This window comes from Melopsittacus undulatus, chromosome 2, assembly GCF_012275295.1.
Source record: "Melopsittacus undulatus isolate bMelUnd1 chromosome 2, bMelUnd1.mat.Z, whole genome shotgun sequence".
In the NCBI taxonomy this organism is placed as follows: domain Eukaryota; kingdom Metazoa; phylum Chordata; class Aves; order Psittaciformes; family Psittaculidae; genus Melopsittacus; species Melopsittacus undulatus.
In genome coordinates, this window is record NC_047528.1 from 3,158,320 (window position 1) to 3,177,967 (window position 19,648).

General features: G+C 47.1%; 1 protein-coding gene across 2 annotated transcripts in view; it reads right to left on the reverse strand.

Annotated features, from left to right (window-relative positions):
• The window catches only part of PAK1 (p21 (RAC1) activated kinase 1), a 70,167-nt gene that overhangs the window by 23,582 nt on the left and 26,937 nt on the right, over positions 1-19,648 (reverse strand). For both annotated transcript variants that reach the window (XM_031045204.2, XM_005144771.2), the window contains exon 3: positions 5,816-6,026. In XM_031045204.2, the coding sequence (XP_030901064.1) occupies positions 5,816-6,005 (190 nt within the window). In that variant the 5' untranslated portion in view covers positions 6,006-6,026. The remainder of the gene's footprint in view (positions 1-5,815; positions 6,027-19,648) is intronic.

A 19,648-nucleotide genomic window follows, 5' to 3' on the forward strand; every position in this document is an offset into this window, starting at 1 on the left:
TAGTTTCCCATTCACCAACCCAACCATCCCCCCTTTTTGCTTGTCATAGGATTTGATTTGGGGCAGACAAACAGCAGCCACAGCAAATGGACAACAAAAATCAAAGTTCTGTGACACAAAACAACAGGGTTTTAATGTAAAGTTCTGCATCCAAAGGAGCGTGACCAGCAGGGTGAAGGAGGTGATCCTGCCCCTCTGCTCTGCTCTTATGAGACCCCACTTGCAGCATTGTGTGCAGTTCTGGGGTCCTCAACATAAAAAGGACATGGAACTGTTGGAACAAGTCCAGAGGAGGCCACGAGGATGAGCAGGGGCTGGAGCAGCTCCTGTATGGAGCCAGGCTGAGAACATTGGGGCTGTTGAGCCTGGAGAAGAGAAGCTGCGTGGAGACCTCAGAGCAGCTTCCAGTGTCTGAAGGGGGCTACAAGGATGCTGGAGAGGGGCTCTTCATTAGGGACTATAGTGATAGGACAAGGGGTGATGGGTTCAGACTGAAACAGGGGAAGTTTAGATTGGATCTAAGGAAGTTCTTTACTGTGAAGGTGCTGGCACAGGATGCCCAGAGAAGTGATAATTGCTCCATCCCTGGCAGTGTTCAAGGCCAGGTTGCCCAGAGCCTTGGGTGCCATGGATTATTGTGAGGTGTCCCTGCCCATGGCAGGGGGTTGGAACTGGATGATCTTCAGGTCCTTTCCAACCCAAACCATTTTATGATTCTATGGATCAACACAGGACAAGCACAAGACAAGGAAACTGTACTTTGAGTATGTCAAGCATCAATCAGCTGGGCTAGACTCAATAGCACAAGCACTGTGTACCTAAAACATGCACTCAGACTTACACAGGTCAGAGTCAATAGCACTACAGTGGCATAAGTGGAAGCCATGCAGTTTTGAACACATTTTTTGATATGTTGTCTAAAGCTACTTTAAGAAACCAAAATATTATGGGCTGTGAATTATACACTCACCTCATATAAAGACAGGGTCAAAATCAACTACAAACACTGTTTTTTAATTGCTTCCTTCAAGCTACTTCTTATGAAGAGCCCCAAATACAACACATATCTGCTACAAGTCTTATATCAGCAAAACCAGTTACATCTTCCAGCTCACAAAATGAACTAAATGTGGTTTCAATAAGAAGCTTTGGAGATGCAGAGCAGGACAGCAGAATGGGCAAGGTGAGGAGCAGAAGTCACAAAGAAACAGGAAAGGCAATAAAGCAAAGCAGATGCACTCCGCACATTTAAAAGTCAGGTCTCCAAATGAGATTATCATTATGCCTTGGATTAAGTGCATCCATAGAATCATAGAATAGTTTGGGTTGGAAAGGAGCTTAAGATCATCCAGTTCCAATCCCTGCCATGGGCAGGAAAAGGAGATCCACCACATATTAAGGACTCCACTTCCCTTTTCATAGTGTGCTCATGGATTTGGGATCTGATTGAGAAAGAGCCACGTTCTACATGGATTTTCTGCTGCTTGCAGTTACAAAATGAGCAGAGACAGAAGTGACTAAACCACTTCTGCTTCCCAGCTGCTGCCTTTTTTATTGCAAGCCAAACAGGATTTGTTTCGTGGCTGGCATTCCTCAGTGCATTTTTGGCAGCAGGAATGCCAAAGCCCAGGTATGTCGGGAACCTGTGAGGCTAACACTCAATATTACACTTATTTAAGGCACTGGTGGTGATGAGTGTTGTAGAGATGGTCAGGGCTCACCCCAAAGGACTGAATCATAGAACCATAGAATGGTTTGGGTTGGAAGGGACCTTAAAGCTCATCCAGCTCCAACCCCTGCCATGGGCAGGGACCCCTTCCACTGGAGCAGCTGCTCCAAGCCCCTGTGTCCAACCTGGCCTTGAACACTGCCTGGGATGGGGCATCCCTTTTCCTTCAGCTCCAGCTCTGGCACTGTTCTGTGTGTCATTCCTGTTGCACGGAGTACTTCTGGAGAAAGAACAGGATCAGATGCTCCATGTGGGACACGAGGATGGAACAGATTGTTTTCAATCCCTCTTTCAAACAAATGGGATGGGGGAAGCTGAATCACAGAAAAGCAGTGGAGTTGGCAAGGAAAAGGAGAAAACTGCCAGGCTGGAGGAGCCATCACAGAGTGGGAACTAGAAGGAGACGGAGCAGCTGCTGGTGAGCAGACGGTGAGCATCTGCAGCACAGAGCCCTGCCAACAACGGGACAAGCAGCTGCATCCAGCAGGTACACAGAAAAAGCTGCAGGCACTAGTGATGGATGGAAAGCAAGAGGAAAAGAGATGCAGAGAGAGGCACCATATGCTATAGCTCTCTCTACAGGGCCAACCCATGCTAAGGAGTAAGGTGTCAGCTCAGCTTAGAAGCCCACCATTCAGTTGAGGAAGAAGAGGGAACCTGTACTAGCACTGCTATGTGCTGCATGGATGATGCCCAACCGGATGCGGTCCAGAATAACTGCCACAGTAGATTTGAGTGTATCCCTAACAAAGCTTAAGGGCATTAAGGTGCTATCCAGCAATCAATACACTTTGGTGTTTTCTATTACAACATTCAGGCAGCTTGAGCTCCTGCCACACACCCAAGTGCCAATAAACATCTCTGCATCCAACTGCTCCAGTATCTGTTGAACCAGGAAACTGAAATCACTGTTAATTTATCCCAAGCAGGAGATGATGCCCTGAGTGAACCTCAGCTACACAGAGCAATAAAAACAGTTCCAGAGGGCCTGATTAAATAACATAATGGCCTTTATCAGTCCAGCTCTCTGTTTATGTTCAACACATACGCTGCAGGATAGAAGCAGGAAGAGATTCTTGTGTTTGGAGAGGGACTTTTTACAAGGGCCTATAGGGACAGGCCAAGGGGAATGGCTTTAACCTGACAGAGGGGAGACTGAGATGAGCTCTTAGGCAGAAGCTCTTCCATAGCTAAATGGAAGTGTGCAAACATGTCTGAGGCCCAGGATTTAAGCTCCTCTGTGCCCTATAACCAAGGCTCTGACCATGCCTGGGGGTAGCACAATGGAAAAGACACTTTCAAAAGAGCCTTCAGCTAGAATTGCCTTCTTGATCCAGCAACCTGTAGGAGATACCATCAGGATGTCTGCCCTTGTTGGCCTCCCCTCTGATCTGGCCCCACAGCAGGTCTCTTGCCTGGTTCCACAGCAGGACCCCACTTATTTGAACTGCACCTCTACATAAAGCACAACCCCTTCACCATCATTCCCACACAGCCTTCATAAAGTGCCTGCCCCAGTGCTGTTTCCTGCCCAAAGAGCTACCACTTCTCAAAGGGATTGACAGCATCAACTTCAGCAGCTCTTAGGCTACAGCATGAAAGCCAACATCCATCTTCACTAGCAGAATAAACCACAGAGCATTTCAGTTCTTCACCAGCTCTTTGCAACTCCAGCAGAGGTTAAACCCAAATCACTGCTTCCCTAGGGAGAAGATCCAGAAGTCATGGATTTGACCCAGTTACATCCCTCCAACTGAATGGAAAGTAACTCCCCTTCGAGTCCAGCCAAACTAACACATAGCACCCAAATTGTTTCAGGCATAAACCAAAGAGGTGTCTGAAAACATGGGAATTTCATTAAGGATTAAGCAGCAGAAAGCACTGGGAATTCAGTTGTCATCATGAGATTGGAAGAAGCTTTCATAAGACCCATCTGAAGTGAAGGTGGCAGCATTCAGGGTATTTTTTGCTCGGCAGGAATTAGAGGACAGAAGCAATCACTCTCATTGGGGCAGGTGTATTGCAACAGAAGGCTCTGCTGAGCTTGGCTAAACAAAACCCTCTCATATCTCAAAGCATCTGCCACGTTGGCCAATCTTCAGCAAACGCAGGCATCTTTAGTGGCAGTCTGTGCTGATTTTACCCAAACCGTTCATTTCTGCAGCTCTCTTCTCCAATCCAGTTCAAACGAGTGCTTGGGATTCTATTGCTTCTATTTTCATGGATTTCAGGTACTCATAGAGTCATAGAATGGTTTGGGTTGGAAAGGACCCTAAGATCATCCAGTTCCAACCCCTGCCATGGGCAGGGACACCTCACACTAAACCATGGCACCCAAGGCTCTGTCCAACCTGGCCTTGAACACTGCCAGGGATGGAGCATTCACAGCTTCCCTGGGCAACCCATTCCAGTGCCTCAGCACCCTCACAGTAAAGAACTTCTGCCTTATCTCCAACCTGAACTTCCCCTGTTTCAGTCTGAACCCATCACCCCTTGTCCTGTCACTGCAGTCCCTGATGAAGAGTCCCTCTCCAGCATCCTTGTAGCCCCCTTCAGATACTGAAAGCTGCTCTGAGGTCTCCACGCAGCTTCTCTTCTCCAGGCTCAACAGCCCCAACTTTCTCAGCCTGGCTCCATACAGGAGCTGCTCCAGTCCCCTCAGTTGTCTGGAACTGCTGAGTTAGAAAGTTAAGCCCCCCAATCCTTTAAGGAGGCCAACACAAAAAACCTGCAGCTTTTAGGATTAATACTCCTAAGGGCATGTTCTACCCAAGATCTGGCAAACATTTAACAGTGAGTTTATGGGTTTCTCAGTGGCAGATTCGATCAGAAGCTGCCAAAGGTACAGGCTGAAGCCCAGGAGGATAAAGATCCATAGGCTTGACTTCAGCTACCCTCTGTTCAGATACCATTGCAATGCAGACCCTACAGAAAGCTGATGTATTAGCAATGCCAAAAAATAGGTCAGATATAAAAAGGAACCAGCAGGAATTAGGGGATGGAGTTTTATTTTCTTTACATCCCTTTGAAAGATTCATATGAGGGGTTTTTTAAATACCCTGATCTTAAAAATAAGACTTCCACGTACAGTTCACAGCTCCTCTCTCCATTCCCATCTGTTACAGTCCCTCTAACACCAGAAAATGCCTTTAGTTCACAAGAAATGTGCAAGAAACTGCAGTAATGGCTTATTCTTAAAAGCAAGCAGGCAATGCCTGACCCAATCACTCAACAGTAAATGACCACAGAGTGACATATGACAGGCCTAGCAGGGGATGGCCTGTTGGTCATGCTTAACTCATATTATTTCCTGTTTAAAACAGCAAAGCATGCAAGAGACCTCCCACTGCTCCCCATCAAAGGGTTTGCCAATCCCAGATTTAATTGACCTGCTTGCAATTGGTACAAAAGAGATGATTTTAAAGAGCATCTTGCACAAGTCAGGCTGGGAAGTGGCAGAACTTGTCCCAGTTTTTAAGGACACTGTCCTCATAATTACAGGAGAAGAGGGAAAACCAAGAAATTAAAAGAGAAGCCCAAAAGAGTAAGTGGGAGGGATTAAATGTGGCAGGGTTAATCATACTAAACAAGCTAAGAAAGCTATTCAGGCTGGAGGAGACCTCAGAGCAGCTTCCACGGTCTGAAGGGGGCTACAAGGATGCTGGAGAGGGGCTCTTCATCAGGGACTGCAGTGATAGGACAAGGGGTGATGGTTTCAAACTGAAACAGGGAAGTTTTTTACTATGAGGGTGCCCAGAGAAGCTGTGGCTGCCCCATCCCTGGCAGTGCTCAAGGCCAGGTTGGACACAGGGGCTTGGAGCAGCTGCTCCAGTGGAAGGGGTCCCTGCCCGTGGCAGGGGCTGGAACTGGATGAGCTTTAAGGTCCCTTCCAACCCAATCCATTCTATGATCCTATGATTATTAAAACCAGATCTACAGGCAGCACCTTATGAGCCTCAAAATGACCAAGACAGTTCAAACACACACGTTTTCTAGCACCTAAACCATCACTAAACATCAGGAGCTCAACTAAAGCCATTCAGAGCAACATTCAAACAGAAAGTTTAGAAGAGACAAATACTGTACTTTTATCTCCTGGTAAAATAGATCGGTAGAATCGGTCCTTCCTTTTCTTCTCCTCCGGGTTGGGAGGCAAAGGTTTGGAGCCATGGTTGAGAGTCCCAGGATCTTTGCTTCCCGATCCGATCATAGTGCTGGTATTTCTCATTGGAGGAGCAGGTGGTTTGTCTTCTGTTTCAACTCCATTGTTCGACATCTTCAGCTGGGGAGGCCGTTACTAGGAATAGGAAAAAGAGAAGAAACAGGAAGCTTGATTTATTGCTTTGTAAACTAGAATCACACATTGTCAGATGAACCACAATAGGTGTTTGTGGACCAACCTGTAACCTCGTATTAACATAGACATGGTGGCTTGAATTCACCATCATCACCGCCAAGGATGGGGCAGCCACAGCTTCTCTGGGCACCCTGTGCCAGTGCCTCAGCACCCTCACAGGGAACAGCTTCTGCCTAAGAGCTCAGCTCAGTCTCCCCTCTCTTGGGCAGGTTCAAGCCATTCCCCTTGGCCTGGCCCTACAGACCCTTGTCCCAAGCCCCTCGCAGCAGTTCCATGGCCTCCTCTGGCCTCACTCCAACAGCTCCATGTCCCTTTTGTGCTGCTGCCCCAGAGCTGGATCAGGGCTGCAGGGGGGTCTCCCCACAGCAGAGTTGAGTGGGAGAATCCCCTCCCTTGACCTCCTGGTCCCAGAGCTCTACCACATCATCTCCATGGCACAGCCCTGGCTGGTCCCAGGCTATTCCCAGCCTTCCCATGGTAGCAACACACTCCAGGCACCATTCAAACCACCAGCAAGTTGAGTGCATTTTGTTCTTGTTCAGAAGGGTCAAACAAAACTAGATCCCCAACACACACATAAATCCTTAAGCAAATAATCCCCACTGTGTGGATTTAGGGACTGAAGCTTTGGAACAGGGGAACGGGTTTATTCTGCAACAACTAGCTTGTTCCACCCAAATGAGATCAGCACTACTGCAGACACAGCCTGGCTACAGCCAGATCCTTCTGGAAGCTGGAATTTGTCTGGGTTATGTTCTCAAATGAAAGCTGGGAGTTGAGGGCAGAACAAAGAGCAAAGCAGGACCAGAGTCTGTTTGGGTGGGAAAAGCAGTTCAGCTGCTTTGTGAGCTTCACAGGCAGCATGGGCAGATGCTCTGCTCAGGGAGAACTATTGGGTAGCAGAAGGTCAAAAGAGGATTTGCTCTCTGTAAGTGCAGTTACAGAGCTGAGATCACTGCTGGCTTCCATGGAGCTGCTTTTCCATAGGATGGTCTCCAAGGAACAACACTGGGTCATGGTCCAGATCGATGTCACAACCATACCATGGCCCTATGACCACACACCAGCCAGCCAGCTTTCAGAGTCTTCTCTGGCAAAGCTAGTGATGCTGAGCATCACTGAAATGATGAAGCCCCAGGGCACACGCTGCTCTTGCAGCTGTGGGGAGCAGAGAAAGGCAAATGCTGCCCACAGAAGGCACTCTGCAGCAACAAAGAATCATGGAATAGTTTGGGACCTTAATAGGTCCCTAATAGGGACCGATTATAATAGGATGGGACCTTAAAGCAGGACCTCGCAGCATCTCCGTGGCCTCTTCTGGACTCCAATAGCTCCATGTCTCTCTTGTGTTGATGCAGGACTCTGTGTTAGACCTCACTTAGAGCACTGATGCCCAAGCTGTTGCCTGCCAAGCATGTCTGCAGCTCTACCTTCTCCTGCACTTGGCTCCTGGTTTCTTCACACTTGTTCTGATACAGGAGAGCTGGCAGCACTGCACAGCCCTTAATGCTCTAGGTAAGCTTTGACACACAAGGAGCTTTCCAAGAGGTTAGACCCCAGCCCTGCTTCTTCCTAACACAACTGTGTGATGGAATTTTCTATCCCTAGCATTTGGAGCAATGATTTTAATGGTGGGACAGATTTGGCATCTGGGAGGAGTGGGGGAATTTGATGTGCATTTGTCTGGGTGTATTCTGGCATGTGCCCTGCACATCTCCCATCCTTGTGCCATTCCCCAGTGTAAAACAGAGCAGCACCAAGTGACAGCTGAAGTGCCAGCCATGAAGTGGTGCAAACAACTCCTATCTCTGCCCAAGCAGTGGAAAACAGTCTAAACCCACGTAGTAAATACTTTGTGCCACATGAAGATACTGAGGCCTCACCGATGGGCTTTGCGCATCCCCATGTCAGGGGTTGGTACTGAACTGGCACAGCTAAAGCATCAAAGCACAACATAAGCAGTCATGCCATATAAAAGCTGCAGTCTTTGCATTAACGATTATTTAACCATGAGAAAGCAAATTGCTGGGAGGGTGCTGGGAATCTGCTGCAAATAGGGAAACAGAAGGAAAATGAGTGTTAGCAGCTCTGTGCCTGCCAAACAGCCTTCCCTAAGGAGCAGGCACCACATTTGCTGCTGTAACGCCTTGGTTTACCCTCACAGGGGGTTGAATAATGATGCATTGAGATTCCCCCACTGGCCAGATTGCCTGGAGCTGCAGATGGTGGGAAACAGCCTTGTTGGGGGGTCCTGAGCCCACCAAGCAGAGAGGTGAGAATCAGTGCCTGCTATGTCCTATCCAAAGCATGGGACTAAACAGGGAACAGGGTAAAGAATACTGTACTGGGCAATGGGTTCAACATTAGACCAAAGGGCGATACAAGGAAGAGAACAGAGCAGCATGTGGCTCCAGGCTGGAGGAAAGGAAGTGAGAAGAAGAAAGCCCTGCCCAGATTCCAGGCAGAGGCTGGCTTAGTGCTGGGGGAAGGAGAAAGAACATGAGCACATAAAAAGGGCATGAAAACATAAGAAGAACCTTCTGGATGTCAAACATCCTCGCTCTCAATTCCACCCATGCCAAACCCCAGGGACGTCTGCTCACAGTTTATTCCATACAAGAGGGTTGTTCAAAATCCCTCTGTCAGAAAGGGTAGAGCACAAGTGAATTACTGTTTTACTGCAGGGCCAGAAGCACTGGCAGTACAAGCTCTTGTTTATCTTGCCCTATTCCCTGAATGAGCAAGTGACTGATGAGAAGTTACACAGTTTAACACATAATATTGGTTTACACCTATCTGGAAACTGCAGCTTTCGTATGGGCCAAGCCTATAGCACATCCTCTCCTTTCTTCTCCATCGCTCAAGCTCAGACCTTTCCTTTCACCACTTAAATGTGTGGCATTACAAGAGCTATTGGGTCTGTTTGGAGATGGGGGACGAGAGAAATCCTTCAGCCCCCCCCACATTGACTGGTTCCACAGATGTTATCCCTGTCATAGCAGCATTATCCTAGAGGGTTCCCAAAAGCCTTTTCCCACTATATATTTAAAGGGAAAACTAAAAACCTGCTTACATGAGTCCTCCACTGTGATGTAGAGACACAGACTAACCCAAACTCAACATTGTTATACTTTAACCTTTCGTTGGCTTTAGTGTATGTGGATGCAACCCTGTTCTGATAGAATTAGATCCACCTCTCCAGGTCTTTACAGCAGAGCTGAGAGCATGAAGAATGGAGCCATAGTGAGTGGTGCTCATCCCTCTCATGCTAGCCTAGCTGACTGCCTAGATTCCTTTTGTCCCAAAATAATCTCTTTAACAATTCACATGGAATGAGGCCTTAAACACCCCTCTTGTGCAGGCCCTGCTCAAGTTCAGAGCACAAGGCAATTGCTTCCCCAGGCAGCATAACATCAGTGCTGCATCACTGAAGTGAGTGGCTCTGCTTGATCCATCCTAAAGGAATGCAAAGCGTCGCCAGACTGAGTTCCTTCCTTCTTCACACCAGCACAAACCTGCTCTGGGAAATACATCTTAGGTCTCCTCAGTACGATTAAGTGAAGAGGGGAAGCTATAAAACAGCACATGAACTTTTCAACCACAGTCAGATGAGGGAATACATCTTAGCTGCAGACACAATTACTCTCAACTACTGTATCTATTAAGGTACCAGCACTCAAACCAAACCCCACAGGCATCACTAGGAAGGTGCAGTCATCATCATAGAATCCCAGAATGGTTTGGGTTGGAAGTGACATTAAAGCTCACCCAGTTCCAACCCCTGCCATGGACAGGGACCCCTTCCACTGGAGCAGCTGCTCCAAGCCCCTGTGTCCAACCTGGCCTTGAACACTGCCAGGGATGGGGCAGCCACAGCTTCTCTGGGCAAACTGTAGGATATAGGACTATGATATACTAATGATGCACTAATGTATAAAGTAGGATGTAGGACTATGATATACTAATGATGTACTAATGTATGAAGTAGGCTGTAGGACTATGATATACTAATGATTTACTAACGTATTAAGTAGGCTGTAGGACTATGATATACTAATGATTTACTAATGTATTAAGTAGGCTGTAGGACTATGATATACTAATGATGTACTAATGTATGAAGTAGGATGTAGGACTATGATACACTAATGATGTAGGGCTATTGTTTCTGCAGCCATTTGGGAGCACTGGAAGTGCCAGTTGTTTCAGCACACAGAACTTATGACAAGTTTTATTACATAAAGCAAACCATGACTGCAATAACTGAAATTACAGGGGCCTCCAAATGCTTCCTGCCCCTCCTCATCTTTTGAAGCCCATAGGCTGAACAGCAGATCTGACAAACTGACACCTACAGAACTCTTCTGCAGACAGGAACAGTGACAGATAACCGCATGCAAAGGGACAAGAGACACAGGAAACCACTTGGCAGCTCAAGATGGAACAAGAGGAGGTGCTGAACAGAAGGTGGCAACCACAGATGCCAACAGCAGCGTTCAAGAGTTCAGAGCACACAGATGTGAGATCTGCATTCAGCATCTATGGCTCCAAACCATGAAGTCGGTACTTACAACTGCCACCAAAGCAAGCTGCTCCAGTGGAAGGTGTCCCTGCCCAGGGCAGGGGTTGGAACTGGAGGAGCTGTAAGGTCCCTTCCAATCCAAACCAGTCCGGGATTCTATGAAGCTATATACTTGTAGCTTTCCTGTACTACAGGCACAGGCTCCTAAGTGGGAGCAGAATGGAACCCCAGCATACTGGAGCTTTCCAGCACTACTGTGTGTAACACACACACAGGAAAGAAAAGAGAACAAAGATCCTCCCTTTACATCATTTTTCCTCCTGGTAAACCCCATCATTTCAAACCTGATCCTCCGCACTGAACTATAAGTTCCTATCAAGCCGGTTGTGTTTTCTTTGCATTCCTTAGCAAGACAGGCAGCTGAGTGATTGCTGGAACAGAAAGCAATTAGAAAGTCAGAGGAGCATGAAAACCTCCACTGCAGCAGATGCCATAGAGATAACTATGTCCAACGCATACTAATCACAGGAGTCAACACAAAAAGAGCCATCTATAACTCATGCCGTCTGGCTGTGAGTTACTCACTACAACTTACAGATGAATAACCTATGTTAAACCAGAGCCCTCAGCAACAAGTTCTCCCTCTCTGCCTACTACCAGAGGGAAGTCTCAGGCTCTTCCAAGAGGATCTATTGCTCTTGTTGCCTGGGTGAGGAAAGGGTGGTTTGCCCACAGAAACAACAGAGGCCTTTAACTGAGTTGATCCTGATCAGAACAAGTGTTTCACCTCTGCACCCTTCAACCCCATGGTGAGACACTGCTGGTGCACATATACACACAGCTAAAGCCTCCTTCCTCCTCCTGGCACCAATGGGAAGGAGCACGGGCTGTCCCCTGCTCTGCTCAAACACATTGAAAGCAGCAGATTCCCTCCCCTATGTCACACTTCCATCCAAATCCCAGCAGAAAACAGAGGGCAGAGTTTTCCAGCTGCGTTTCCATACAGGATGAAAAGCCTCTCCTTTGGTTTAGTTTATTACTTTGAGATGAGGTCTCACACTGCAGGAAGAACGCTCCCCCATGTCCCACCTGAAACAGTGGGAAGAGCTGTCCTTTCCCTGCACACACAGCAGATGGGATCAGGGCCACACGCTGTCACAGGGAAGGGCAGCAGCAACACACTCCCCTGAGGGAGGACAGATGGATCATCCCATTTAGAGGTGAGGATAAAACCCCAGGATCTAGCACCTAGCTGCTTCCCAGCCACTTCCTGCACATCCCAGGGCTGTGCAAGCCACTGAGCCCAGATGAAGGCAAGGGCCATCAATGCATCAGCACAGACCCAGCGTTTCCATGTGAATTGAAACACCCTCCAGGTTTTCATAGAGTTCTCATCACGAATGAGAAACCAGCAGTGTTTGCTCTTTAGAATGTACCTGCTAGAGCCCTGCAGGTGCTGCCAACACAGAGATGGGAATGAAATTGCTAAATGAACTGAAACAATAAATACCTAAGGATAAGGACACATTTAGGGGAGGATGGCTCCACTTGCTGCATCCGGAGCGGGTGGGTGTGAGCAGGGGAAGGGACACGTTCTCATGGCAGATGGCCAGCTACTAGTTGTAGTCTTGCTCCGCTGCCAGCATTATCTCCATAGCTTACACATAAAGGATGGCTGACCAGTTACAAGTGACGGGAATGCTGGAGGGCTCCATGGGCTTGGAATCTTAAAGGGAAAAAGACTGGAGGGTCCTTTTAAAATAAGATTTTAACTCAACCTCAGCTGCTTAGGATGGGATTCGCCAGCCTATATCGTGCAGGAGGACATGGAACATCACCGCATGGGGGTGACTTCACAGCATCCCAGACTGGTTTGGGTTGGAAGGGACCTTAAAGCTCATCCAGTTCCAACCCCTGCCATTGGCAGGGACCCCTTCCAAGCTCTAAGCCCCTGTGTCCAACCTGGCCTTGAGCACTGCCAGGGATGGGGCAGCCACAGCTTCTCTGGGCACCCTGTGCCAGCGCCTCAGCACCCTCACAGGGAACAGCTTCTGCCTCAGAGCTCAGCTCAGTCTCCCCTCTCTTGGGCAGGTTCAAGCCATTCCCCTTGGCCTGGCCCTACAGGCCCTTGTCCCAAGCCCCTCTCCAGCTTTCTTGTTTGTCCCCTTTGGATACTGGAAGACTTCTGGGTAGGAGAGCTGCAAAGTCTCTCCCTGGGCAGATATACACGTGCTAATCCATTGTACCACACAGATACACTTCTAAAGAAGAACAGACTAATTATAACCACTTAACTCCTAGCAACTGAGTTCTCCTTACACTCAAGGAAGCTTCTGTCAGTTTTGTTCTAAACAATCAAACCCAGTTTGTCCAGTGTGGGTCCATGCATGTTTGCCGTGACAGTAACACAGCCACACTGCGGGGTTTGGGAGCATGGAAACAGGTCAAGCCCTTTCCACAGGATTAGGTTTGGATCCAAAACTGCAGAGAGGCAACTCCAGCTTCAACTGCTGTGTTTCAGCTTAGCTTTGGCTCTTTCACAACTAAGTGGTAGGGTGCAACTGTTCCACAATCAAGTTGTGATGATCTTAAAAGGTCATTTCCAACCTGGTTGATTCTATGATTCAGGTTCTATGATTCTCCAATTGATGCCCAAGTACCTGGAAGACACAATGACCTCAAGCTTAAGCTTTAGATCTGCTGCATCCCTGGGCAGCATCCTGCTCATCTGGACTGAGCACTTACCCCAGTCTAACAGCGCTTTTAAACAGCCCCAGAGAAATAAACTGCATCCATATTTAAAGCAAGCAAATCCAAGCTGAGACAGAAGGAACCAGGAGCATCTATCGCTTTTAAAAGCTCTCAGCCCACAAATCATCCTCCTTACTTCCTCCCCTCCTCCAGCTACATGCCTGAACAAGCACATTCCCTGTTACAGATGTCAGCACCGAATGGAGCAGCCTTGGCTCCAGCTCACAGGAGGGCAGGACCAAGTCAAAGCAGCGCCTAGAGTCAGAGTGTGCTAAGCAGGGTGGGTAAAATAAAGGCCTCTTCTGTTAAAGCAGAACCCGAAGCTATATAAGCAGGTTTCCTGGAGGAAATGTGTGTTCCAGAGGAAATGATCAGATGCAGCATCAAGAAAATGTATTAACAGATATGGTTAAACCCCCCCACGCTGCCCTGCACAGGAGTTACTTGGCTCCAAGTCCAAGCTGCAGATTAGCAGCAGCCAAATCATTCAGCATTTTTCCATGGAGAAGTTCCCAATCCAGAAGATGAACACTGAGCACAGGGTGCAGAATTAAGCCCCTCTGTCCCCTAATGTGGGAAATTCATAGTAAAACCTACTCACTTTTTAAAGACACACTGGTATTGGTAAAAACTGCACTTTACTAAATGCACTTTTGCCATTTAAAAAGCAATAGGGGTAAGAAATCATAGAATGGTTTGGGTTGGAAAGGACCTGAAGCTTATCCAGTTCCAACCCCTGCCATGGGCAGGGACACCTCACACTAAACCATGGCACCCAAGGCTCTGTCCAACCTGGCCTTGAACACTGCCAGGGATGGAGCATTCACAGCCTCCCTGGGCAACCCATTCCAGTGCCTCAGCACCCTCACAGTAAAGAACTTCTTCCTTATATCCAATCTAAACTTCCCCTGTTTCAGTCTGAACCCATCACCCCTTGTCCTATCACTGCAGTCCCTGATGAAGAGCCCCTCTCCAGCATCCCTGTAGCCCCCTTCAGACACTGGAAGCTGCTCTGAGGTCTCCACGCAGCTTCTCTTCTCCAGGCTCAACAGCCCCAACTTTCTCAGCCTGGCTCCATACAGGAGCTGCTCCAGCCCCTGCTCATCCTTGTGGCCTCCTCTGGACTTGTTCCAACAGTTCCATGTCCTTTTTATGTTGAGGACACCAGAACTGCACACAATGCTCCAGGTGAGGTCTGACGAGAGCAGAGCAGAGGGGCAGGATCACCTCCTTCGCCCTGCTGGCCACGTTCCTTTGGATGCAGCCCAGGATACAGTTGTGTCAGAAAACACTGTCAGGTCAAGGAACAACATCCCCTATGCACAAAGGACACAGCAGTGTATTTGCTGCAGAAAACCACAGCATCAAAGTTTGCCCTAAGCTGTAAAAGGTGAGGTTTTCTAAGGAGGAGACAAACCTACAAAGAGGAAAGCAATGATGTTCAGAACCAAATGTATTCAGCTGGGAAACTAAAGAGCAAGATGACAACAGAAGCATCATTAAGAGCGTGAAGCCATCCAAGAGCCTCAATCAGACTGAGAGGGAGATGCCCCAGCAGCTCAGTGCTAATTGGAAATGCAAATATTTATCAGCAGAGTGTAGCTGCTGTGTGTAGCTCCATTGTGCTCAGTGCTGCTAATGACAGTAGGAAGCCTTGTGCTCCCTGGTATTTAGGTAATGACTGGGAAAGCTGTCACATTCCCTTAATTGCCAGCCAGGATTTTCCTCCTGGCAGCAGTGTTCAATGAAAGGAAATGACAGAGATTGCTCCAGTCTCACGTTGCTTCAGTGAAGTTTTGGTTCTCCTTCAAAGCTGGGCCATGATGAAGAGTGAATAATTCTCCCCAGGCAGATTGTGCTCTGCATCAAACATGAGCTCGGTGTAGATAAACTGAACTAAGAGACAAGGAAAGCACAGTCAGACACCCAGAACTGAAGGAGCCAATTTAGCATCAGTAAAGACAAACAATATGAGAACTATACACAGACCTGCTTCATGTTTGCCACAAACACTCCTTCAATTATGATACATGTAATGTTCTAAAAGCAGTTCATTTAACAAGCAAAATGAAACAGCCAAAGGGGAGCTTTGAGTTTCCACCTAATTGAGCCTTCACAGTAGAGCCTTCTTTGCTCTTGGAGCATGAGCTCTGTGTTTATTATCCTATGCCATCTAGGAAAACACTCTATTGTACCTATTTCATAACCCCAGTATGAGCAGAAGTAACTGTGCTGAGTACACTGGGGCAAGGCCTTATAGAATCACAGAGAGGTTTGGGTTGGAAGGGACCTTAAAGGGAAGAACTTCTGCCTAAGATCTCATCTCCATCTCCCCTCTTTCTCACATTCCCAGCCTTCCTTCCTTGTACCAAATGGACTGCAGAGCATTCACCAGTCCATTAAGAATCATCATCATTTAAATTAATGAGGAGTTTGGCTTTAGGAGGTACCATCAGGCCTTTTAGAGCATCATTTACTCGGATCCCAATCATACTTACTGTATGTCAGCAGGGAAAAGAAAGCTCTATAGGACTGGTGCAAAGGAACTGCTGTTTCTGCAGTACATTATGACACAACTCTACATTAGCACTCAGTTAAATAAAGTCTATGAGCCAAGTGAAGTATTTTTACTCCACTGAATAAAGGCAAATATAAGAACATCACTTATTATGGCAGCAGGCCCATTTTAAGGCACGGTGTAATTAGGGGTAGGAGTTAATAACAGGACCGGGATTCATAGGCAAGGTTTTCTTCAACACCTTTGTGCAAGCCTTTCTGGGACATGGATCTTCTTATCCCGTGTTCCTCCTACAACCACCTATGCAGCTTTAAGTGGGATGTGTGGATCTTCATTGCTACCTATTTAAAACTCATCCCTTCTCATGAAGCAGCCACATTGACTATGGTGGCAAAACCCAATCCAGTGGAGACAGATCAAGCTCCTAGCCCAGCCCTGTCAGCATCTGCAGCAAGTGACTTGCTCCTTCCAATCCAATTCCAAGGGGATGAGCATCTACATCACGAAATTAGCAACAACATGAAGTGCAGATTCAGCACAACTTGGATTGCACTGATGGATGGATTCCCAGTGTGCATGTTTTATTCATCTCAGGGATGCTTTGTCAGGTTGGTTACATCTGCCCTCTGTAGTTAAAAGGCTAAAAGTCATTTTAGGGTCACTACTGAGCAGCCAAGAAGCTCTGCAGACAGTGCTGAACCTTTGCTAAGTGCCAGCAGCCAAAACTCACTTGGTTTCCAAAATGAAGACACCAACCAAAGGCTGATGTTCCAAGCAGCTGGAGGAATCGAGGCATTTTGTTCAGTATCATGTTCCTTCTCATTGCTGTAAGTCATCTTCCTCAAGTCCCACAGCTACTTCCAGCTAAGGTCATCAGCATGTGAATTAGCATCCCTATGAGAGCACAGCATGCAGCAGATCAGGATGCAGAGTTTCTCCATCATCCCTGATTCCTGATCATCCTCAACCCCAATAATTAAGATTCAAGGACGTTCACTATAAGCACACTCTCATAGAGGTTCCTGCTACCTACCCAAAACCCCAAAGCTTCCTCAGCATTTAGGCACTCAAACCAATTCTCCTTTCAGCATTCACCCCAGGTTACCTGACCACAGTCCCTCTATTGCAAATCCAAGAGTGTAAAACGAGACAGTTTAAATTCCATAGCTAACACACTAATTTCACCCCTCACCTTTACAGTAACAGCTCTGTTTGCTATAAAACTCAGTCACAAACAAGGCAGTCACTTTTGGAACCAGCTATTCCACAGCCCACAGGAAATCAATGCTGGTCCATGAGCGTACCAAGAGGAATGAATGGAGCTGCACTTCCCAAACCCAGAGCACAGCAGAGGGGCAGGATCCCCTCCCTGAGCTGCTGCTCATGCTCTGGGGGTACCCCCAGCACACAGGGGGTTCTGGGCTCCAGTGCTCACTGAAGCCAAGTCATGGGGAGCTTCTCCTCACCCAGCACCCCAAGTCCTGCTCCTCAGGCTGCTCCATCCCATCTCCCCCAGCCTGTGTTTGTGCTGGGATTGCCCCAACCCAGGGGCAGGACCTTGCCCTTGGCCTTGTTGAGTTCCATGAGGTTTGTATGGTCCCACCTTTCTTTCTATAGTTGTTTCCTCTCAGCTGAGGTTTCCTCCATTCCTGGTTATTCTCACACCTGGTATTTGCAGGTGCAGATTCACAGCCTCCAAAAAACACATGTTTGGCTGCTTTTATGTGTAAAAAAGTCACTTCAGGATGGAAATAACTTATTTTTCTATTAACACTCTTCAATACATATCTAGTTTTACCTGAGGAGCTTAAATAAGGCTTAAATAAGGCCTAAATAAGTCTGCGTGGAGATCTCATAGCAGCTTTCCAGTATCTGAAGGGGGGGTATAGGGATGCTGAGGAGGGGCTCTTCATTAGGGACTGCAGTGATAGGACAAGGGGTGATGGGTTCAAACTGAAACAGGGGAAGTTCAGGTTGGAGATAAGGAAGAAGTTCTTTACAGTGAGGGTGCTGAGGCACTGGAATGGGTTGCCCAGGGAGGTTGTGAATGCTCCATCCCTGGCAGTGTTCAAGGCCAGTTGGATGAAGCCTCGGGTGCCATGGTTTAGTGTGAGGTGTCCCTGCCCATGGCAGGGGGTTGGAACTGGATGATCTTAAGGTGCTTTCCAACCCAAACCATTCTATGATTCTAAATATTCTATTTTAACAAAAGCCTCAAAGTTTTATCAGTCTCTGTTGCTGTATTAAAGTATTATAAATCACACAACCAAATTCATGGCCTCCCATTCTACTAGGTCTCTTTTACCTTTAAAAATAGAAGTTGGATTTGAGCCTAATATATATGCTTTACATTTTGGTTGAACTTACATCTCCACATTTCCCCTGAGGGGAAGCCTCAATACAATTAAACTGCAATTCAAAATCTGCTTTGTTTCTGTCAAAGCTGAACCGAGATACCTCAAACCCAAGTGGTCCTATCCCAGATCACAACCTTTTGACATGGGTCCTCAAAAAGCAGCCTCAGAAAATGAGCCCACAAGTGATTTTGTATCACTTTAGTACTTTATGCTATGAGCAAACAGCTTCCATCTCAGATCCAAGGTGATGCACTGCCTCCAGCCCCTGCTCCGCTGGCTCCTAACCTTCTCCCCTCAAAGGAGCATCTGTATTCTGGCTATTCCCTGGGAGATTCATTAACTGCTCCTTCCTTAAAGGCTGAAATCATTGGCATTTTCCTCAGGCTACATGTCTCAGGCATTTAAAAGACCTGTCAGGACACAGAAATGAGTAAATACAGAAAGCATCACTTCATCATTCTCTCTGTCAAGCCATTGCAGGTAAAGAGAAGACCTAACTTTTGCCTAATGTCCTTAAAGACCATTCTCTATCTTGCATTCCCATACATCATTCCCATCGCATTTCACATTCCCTTTTCATCTCAGTGCCCTCAGAGGGAAAGGGTGAATTGGAATATTGGTATCTCTAGCTCAGGAGGCAATTAGACCAATAACAACAAAGCAGAGCTGAACGCATGCTCAAAATAACCTAGTTAGGATCCTATTTTAATTAAAAACCACTCACATAATCCTATTATCCCAAGGCATGGATCCAATCCAGCACATCACTTCTTAATCTCTTAGCCCCACACCCAGAAAGTGATTAAAAACCCACTGTAAAGAACCAGAATGGTCCTTGCTGTGTATCAGGCTCCTGTCTCAAGTGGAGAGTGCAGGAAGATAGAGAAATGCACATCTAATGTCAGTCAGGCACGTGCTGAACAGCTTTAACAAAGAAATCAAAAGCAAAACAGTAAAAGAAACATATCTCAAGCCAATAAATGGCTTTCTCTTTACATGCAAACCTCCTATTTCCTTGTATTTCCAAGCTTTGCCTCCTCTGTCAGAAAGAAGCAAGAGCCTCTTCTACAGCTGCACAAATTATGTGATTTGGGGGTAAAAAAAGGGGAAAGAAATATTTCAAATTCACCTTTCCTTTGTGGATTTGCTCTCACATGCCCTGTGGGGCCCTGCTGCATAACAAGCATTTTATCCCTACGAGACAGCAGCAGGACAAGCCAGCACTGCTGCCACAGCTATCTGCCTCTGTGAATGGGGGTCCAAAGGGAAATGGCAGGAGCAGAATAGAGTATGTATCACCATAGAGAGTGCAAATGTATAAATGTATGTACACAATACACATACATGTACACATGTGTGTATGACTTGCACCACCCAAGTAACTCCCTTGGTTTCTTTACTTCCAGACAGTGAT